The sequence below is a fragment of the Sitodiplosis mosellana genome, unplaced genomic scaffold (genome assembly GCF_009176505.1).
Source record: "Sitodiplosis mosellana isolate CC-2019 unplaced genomic scaffold, AAFC_SMos_1.0 Smas_scaffold_3462, whole genome shotgun sequence".
NCBI lineage: Eukaryota > Metazoa > Arthropoda > Insecta > Diptera > Cecidomyiidae > Sitodiplosis > Sitodiplosis mosellana.
Genome location: NW_022598704.1, coordinates 1 through 6,777, shown reverse-complemented (window position 1 = coordinate 6,777; position 6,777 = coordinate 1). Strand labels below are relative to the sequence as shown.

Genomic DNA, 6,777 nt, shown 5'->3' with positions numbered 1-6,777 from the left:
TTTCTTTTTATCGGGATCCCAAAAATGAAAGTGCAATCCCAGGTTGTCATTTCTTAAATAATTTATTTCAAAAAGCTGATGAAATGTTCGATTCACAGTATTCCCGCCGATGAAAAACCAAGCACCAAATGGCCAACCAGTTCGGACTGAACTACCATCAAGCGAGGCGAAGAGAAGCGAATAACCAAGGACGATAGTACGATTGCTGTCAAATCGCAGACGTATCGGATATAGATATTAAGAGACAATGGCAATATTTTCTTGTTTTTCTTGGGGTTGAAATCTGATAGTCATTTGCATTTCTTTAGATTAATTAATTTATTTATTTATATTCAAAGAATTTGATACTTTTTCATTTTATATCGAATTTCAACACATTCTGGAATGTGCATTCATGTACCTAACTCTACCAAACTAATTCATCCACACCTATTTATTGACACCTATTATCAACCTAAATGCCTCACTATTTATCGACAAAACTATTACCTAATTAATTCTGTACCTATCTACCTAATACAGCCAGTCTTTGGCGGTGAATAAAATTGATTGATTATAGGAATTGGTCCCGAAAACCTTTTTCGCAAAATTGGTTTAGATCATCATAAAAACTCATGAAACGCGTAGAAAACCACTTTTTGAGACACTCTTCCGTTCGTGTTCCGTCGTCGTTGTCGTTGTCATCGTCGTTGGTGTTTGTTAACACGATAACTCAAAAAATAATTGAGATAATCAAAATCTAGAGCCAAATGCCAAATGCCAAAAGTTTTGTATTCAAAAAACTTAGTTTAAGTTCGAAGATGAGCCATTTTCGATTTGATCTTGGGGTACTTGCCCTAAGAAAAACCTCGGAATCGACCCTAGAAATTGACACTTTTGTATGGGAGGTACCTGTGAATCGACTCCGATTGGATTCAAACTTCAATTTCTGGGATTTCATTTTTGGGGGAAAAATAAGATTCTGAAAGTTTGAAACCAATCGGAATCGATTTACGAGTACCTCCCATACAATTTTTTTTGGAATTTTGACTAAAATTACCGATTTTTGGACAATTTTATATGGGAGGTACCCGTTAATAGATTCTGATTGGCTTCAAACTTTCTGAGCTTTCATTTTTTGGGGAAAAAAAAAGATTTTGAAAGTTTCATGTTGATCGCATCTGCAGAAATTTGATTTTTTGTCCTCGATTTTTCTCGAAATTTTCTTGGAAAAAATCCGGAATCTCATACTAAATTGTCGAAATTTTAGTTATAGTGACCGATTTTTCACTTTATTTTCATTATTATATTTTCACTGCCTTTATTTCAAGAAAATTCACAAGAAAAACCAAAAGTACCTATGGACAACGCAGGCCAACGGTACGGAAAAGTTCGGGATTACCAATGTAATTCTTTTTATTTTTAGATACAAATTAAACTAGATAAGACACAGATGAATTTAAGTTTTCAAGAAGCGCAACATGAAATTTGTTCCTTAAAAACGTTACATTATTTGATATCAGCAGCTGACGTCAGTTAGTGCCGCTGACATCAGCTCAAAACACACTCTAAACAAAATCGGTTGATTTTTCTGAACAATTGCGTTTTCCGAGAGTCTATTGTAATTATCAAATTCACCATATGTTCATATGGATTGAATTTGTTCACATTTTGATGCGTTACATGTTAAACTGTTGAAAGTTACTTCTCTTCGTCCTCTCTGCTCGGCATGTAAAGGGAAATTGAGAACAAAAAGAAGAAAAAACGCAACAATTTCCGCTAAATCTAAAACCACTTTTCTTTTATTGCATAAATTCATTGAGTTTTTCACGTTTGTTTTCCAGAATGGAGCATGCACATTACGAAATCCGTTCATTTTCATTTAGTTTCAGTTGAATTTCATCGTTCTTTTCAATTATGTAAAATGAACCAAAGTAAAAGGGAATCATCATCATGAAAATGCTGCCCAAAATGAGTTTCATATTCAGTTATTCTATGCGGATGTAATAAAAATTAGAGAGAAATTTTTTTTTTATTTGAATATAATCGGTCATGGCTTATTGAACTAATTATTAAAATGGGCCGAAATTCTGATCAAGATTCCAACCAGTAATTGCAGATAATTGACCATCGACGGGCGCTGTATGTTCAGGCGGATGAGTGGTTACATGGTCCGTGATCAGAGGTGTATCGACTGATGCATCATCAGACGTTGTTCCTGATATTTGGTGACTGTGCCGAAAATAACAAGAAAACATTCAGTCGATTTGAACAATAAACGAATGTAATGAATATGTAATGAAACAGAATAGTCGACTATCGACAATTGTGGCCAATAAAATGGTATTATTTCGAATAACATACCCGGAATAAAACACGTTTGATTGATCAGTTGCCGAAATTAAAATAGAAAAGAAGTGTTGATGAATGAATGAATGATTGAAAATAACAGCTGACCAGCTGGTTGGTCATTTCTGAAGTTGAACGCTCTCTATTCTCATCTGAATGTTCGTTCGGGAGATAGACCGAATGGGAATGTGTGTGTGCTGATACATTTGACACGAATTTCGGTTGAGGTGCCTGATATGCATTGGTCTGATATGGATTTTGATGTGTTTGCGATGGTTGTTGGGGCATCATATTCATGTTCTGTTGGTTTTTTACTTTAACTGTTGCCATTGATCGTTGGCTTGACCTCCTAATGCTTGCTGATTTGCAAACAATGCGGTATCGCCTAGATATATCCATTGGATATTTCTGCTAGACGGCATATTTTGTTGCGTTTGAACAAACGCTTCGTTACACAGTGACGGTCTCGCGCGTGACAAACACAGAACAGAGCGCATTTGAATACGCTACCATTTGTGTGCCCGCTGTTCGTATGTGTTCAAAGACTTGATCGCTCATGTATTTGTATTTGCAACGCCTCCTCAAATGCGCTCTGTTCTATGTATGTCGCGCGCGACACCGTCGCTGTGTAACGAAGCGTTTGTTCAAACGCAACAAAATATGCCGTCTAGCAGAAATATCTAATGGATATATCTAGGCGATACCGCATTGTTTGCTGATTTGAAATAGCTGCTTCGGGTGTTGCTACAAATCAAGCAAGAAAAATCACCAAATTTAATGTCAATTCCAGAACTAACCATACCGCCAAAAAAACTCACCGAATAAACTGGATGAGCTCGTTGTTGGCAAACTACTTCCGGAATTTTGTTGGTCAGACAATTGATTACCGGACACCGAGTTATGTAGATCGCTGGTAGTCACGTGATTTTCCTTCGAAGCACCAGCAGTAGTTTCATTCGAAGATGGCAAATCATCCCTGAAGTCAAAAACATAGTAACACCACACAGATATATTGTAGATAAATTACAATTTAGCAACCAAAATTTCACTTACTTTATTTGATTTAATCTCGCTATGTAGCCGATGCATTTTAATTCATCGGATTCAAGTTTCGGCAACACCGATACCACTGCTTCACTGTAGAAAAAAAAACGAACTGAAACCATCGTTCATTTATTTATTGCAATTTACTCACCATGAGTGTCTATGGAATTGAGATGCTAAGTCACCGGCAGAATCGAAGAGATGATCGAGCAATACATCGAGCGAACATTTTCCATAATTCACCTTGTGTTTTTCATCCTCTTCAACTTGTCGTGCCGGCGCTGTCTTTGGTAGTTTACTTCTTTCTTTATTTCCAATCTTTTTTTTTCATAATCTCCTTTTGGCTGTTTACCAATGTCCTAATAAAAACAAGAACAAGATTAGATTAAGCTTCCTAGGTCTGTTTACCATAAAATACTTCGCATTTTCGAGCGTCTTGATCGCCAAATCTAGAATTTTGATCACTTTTTGGATGACTACACTTTGTGGTGGATTTAACCAAAATGAACGGCAACGTTTGCACAATTCAATTAAGACTTTCTCAAATGTATATTGACTAACGGCCGTAGGAGATGATAGCTTTTTTCTCCTCTTAGATAAATTTCCCGCATCACTATCACTAGTCTCCGTTTTGCGGTTTCTGGAACGATTTGGTGTGTTGTTTATTATGTTCTCATTATCACTTGCCATTTTTAAAACAAGGCAAAAAAATTCCAGATTAATACTCAGACAAATTTGTTAGCGTTGGTGCGTTGTGAACACAACATAAATATGGTATATTCGGAAATCGGCGAATTCCGAAAGAAATCTGAATATTTTTTTCTAATATTTTACAGTTCATGCAATCAAATTACTCCTGGTTTTCCATAATTGACAAAATAAAATCATTGTTCGTTCAGTGGATGGTTAAATGTCTATCGAATGAATATGAGACGCCGTCGCAATGCATGACATTAGTCAATGCACGGTTCAATCTGTCAACGAATTCTAAATTGAAACATTTCAAATTAACTGAATGTGAAAGAAACAATATTCGTCAATCAACCCTTTTTTCGGTATCTTTCATTCAACATCTCAAGCTGAATGCAATCAATTTATTCATATAAAACGGATTGATTCAAATGCAAAGAAAACCTGAGCATTTCCAATATGCAAACAACGATTTAAATGGCATTTTTAAATTAGCTACAGAGTTTAATTGTTGAAATTGATTGTGCATGATCAATATTCAGTTCACGATAGAAAATAAATAAATAGTTCAGTGGTTTGATTCAAGTTTAAACGTGGTGCTCGCAATTAATTTAGCAAACAGCTGTGGACACAATACATGAGGTCATCTCTAAGCCTCAAATAGAATGTGGCCCAAACTATTGGAATTAACGCGTCCAGGTGCGCTTAGGCGTTTGGGTAAGTAAAATGTCGAAAACGAGTCGACACATTGGGTATATGGATAACATTGGAATTGAAATTGTTGCTGTGTTTCATTGCAGAATTGGAGTCGTATTCGAATGTGGTGGGTGCATTTCGAGCGCAGGGAACATTGAATGCCGTAAAATTGAGAATTTTAAAAGATCTGCGGGAAGCATTTCATACAACTGATGCCCGGCACAAGGCAAAAGTTAGACGAGTTGTGAACGATGAATCTCTATCGACGATAGCAAAAATGTACATTAATTGATGTTGCGGTAGTTGTCACAAGTTGATTCATCTTATATTGTGGTAGCGTTGGGCATTCGCAGCTCATCAACTCATCACAACAACAATTATTCAAGCTTCAGCTTGCAACTCATCCATTGAATTGCGAAAATGGTTTAGTAAAATCCAGATTGTATGTATCTCTTTTCAGGATTTCTGGACCAAATAGTGGAATTGAATGAAACAAAGAAGGCAGTCGAGGTTTCTTGATAATAAATCGTAAACCATCACAAACGGCTTTGCTTCGGTCGCTGATAAAGCCAATGAATTGGGCGAAACAACCGTCCGACACTTCGAGAGATAGTGTGTTTCAGGTGGACAACGATGCAAATGTTGCGGATAAAATCGTCGATACTGATCCAAGCAGCGTAAATATCCTCTATTTCTTGACAATTCAGAAAGTCTGAGTGATTTTATTGTTGGAAAAAGCGAAAAAAAATTCCATGAAATTTGAAACGTCATCTATTTTCGCATATTTTCAGAACCATCCGAAAGCAAAGAGTAAACCGGAGAAAGCGAGTGTAGCTGCGGTGCCGGCCAAAGCCGATGCAAATCGTGTGGAATTGAGTTCTTCAGCGACAAGAAAGCAACGTGAATCAAATAAACATTGCGCTCCAACGGAGCAGCCGGCCTTAAAAATCCCCCCAACACAAACGCCGAAAGTGGAAAACGTACAAATGCCAATGCCAAAGCCAAGCACGGCAAATATTCGTCGACGCAAAAGTACAACATCCTTGGCAAATCACAATGCACCAGCACCCAAAGCGATGCTGCTAACAAGCCGACGAGATACAATGATTGAAACGAGCCGGGAACGAATTAGAGAGACACCACATTCAATAGAACAACTACAACCACCACTGGCACCAGAGCCATTCCTAGCGGGGGTTCAAGGGGTTCAAAGAACCAGGGCGTAGGAGCACCGAAGGCGCTCGGGAGGCGCTTGATATTTTTAAATTGTCGAATTTACTGGAAATAAGCGCGAGAGCGCTTTTCCCTTAAACTGAAAATTTTCGATGTTTTTAAATGAGGCGTAAAATTGCCGAAAGCGCTCGAACGCTCTTTTTTATACATATTTCTTCTCAGTTCAGAATTCAAGGGCGCCAAAGGGAATTAATAAAGCAATTCTTTATTTTGAAATGATAAATTTTCTTTTTTAAAATAAAAAATTGCTTCCATTCGGCGCCCTTGAATTTCAAACTGAGAAGAAATATTTATGAAAAAGCACTCTCGCCTCCGATTTAAGAACATTGAAAATTTTCAATTTAAAGGAATAGTGCTTGAGCGCTGAAAATGGCTGCGAAAAGGCTCTCAATGAAACAAAGTATAAAATAATAATTAAAATATAATTTTGAATACACGATTGACAATGAAAAAATTGACCGTGTCGAAGTGATGAAGGATCTGGGAGTCATTTTGGATGTAAACATGAATTTCAACGCACACATTGAATTCATTACCGCCAAAGCAAAGTCAAGATTAGCATGGATCAAAAATTTTGGGAGAGAGTTCGAGGACCCGTGGACAATTAAGAAATTATTTTTCTCATTTGTATTACCGATTATCGAATATGGCTCACAGATTTGGAGCCCATACACCGCTGAAAAGATTGCTCGTGTTGAATCCGTCCAAAAGCAATTTTTACTATTTGCACTACGTAAAATGAAATCTATGTCAGTCAATGTGTTTATAAATGGTTTTTTTAGCTAG

At 37.0% G+C, this 6,777-nt stretch overlaps 1 protein-coding gene and 1 long non-coding RNA gene across 5 annotated transcripts; one reads left to right on the top strand and one right to left on the bottom strand.

Moving 5' to 3' along the window:
• Window positions 1–1,562: 1,562 nt before the first annotated feature.
• Window positions 1,563–5,218, bottom strand: LOC129571819 (uncharacterized). Of its 3 annotated transcripts, XR_008688349.1 has the most exons (7): window positions 3,791–5,218; window positions 3,524–3,731; window positions 3,382–3,465; window positions 3,147–3,304; window positions 2,344–3,072; window positions 2,087–2,211; window positions 1,563–1,972 (listed from the first exon to the last, which is right to left on the bottom strand). It is a non-coding gene; the product is annotated as an uncharacterized LOC129571819 (long non-coding RNA). The 3 variants fall into 3 exon arrangements; XR_008688348.1 differs by having other exon boundaries at window positions 1,563–2,211; XR_008688347.1 differs by having other exon boundaries at window positions 1,563–2,211; window positions 3,524–5,218.
• LOC129571818 (uncharacterized) lies at window positions 3,736–6,180 on the top strand. Of its 2 annotated transcripts, XR_008688346.1 has the most exons (4): window positions 3,736–4,779; window positions 4,863–5,057; window positions 5,219–5,435; window positions 5,550–6,180. XR_008688346.1 is itself a non-coding variant. In XM_055451672.1 (2 exons), the coding sequence occupies exons 1-2, from the start codon at window positions 5,331–5,333 to the stop codon at window positions 5,982–5,984; spliced, it is 540 nt and encodes a 179-aa protein (XP_055307647.1). In that variant the 5' UTR covers window positions 5,316–5,330. The 2 variants fall into 2 exon arrangements, 1 of the variants encoding a protein (XP_055307647.1); XM_055451672.1 differs by lacking the exons at window positions 3,736–4,779; window positions 4,863–5,057 and having other exon boundaries at window positions 5,316–5,435; window positions 5,550–5,984.
• The last annotated feature ends 597 nt before the right edge of the window (window positions 6,181–6,777 follow it).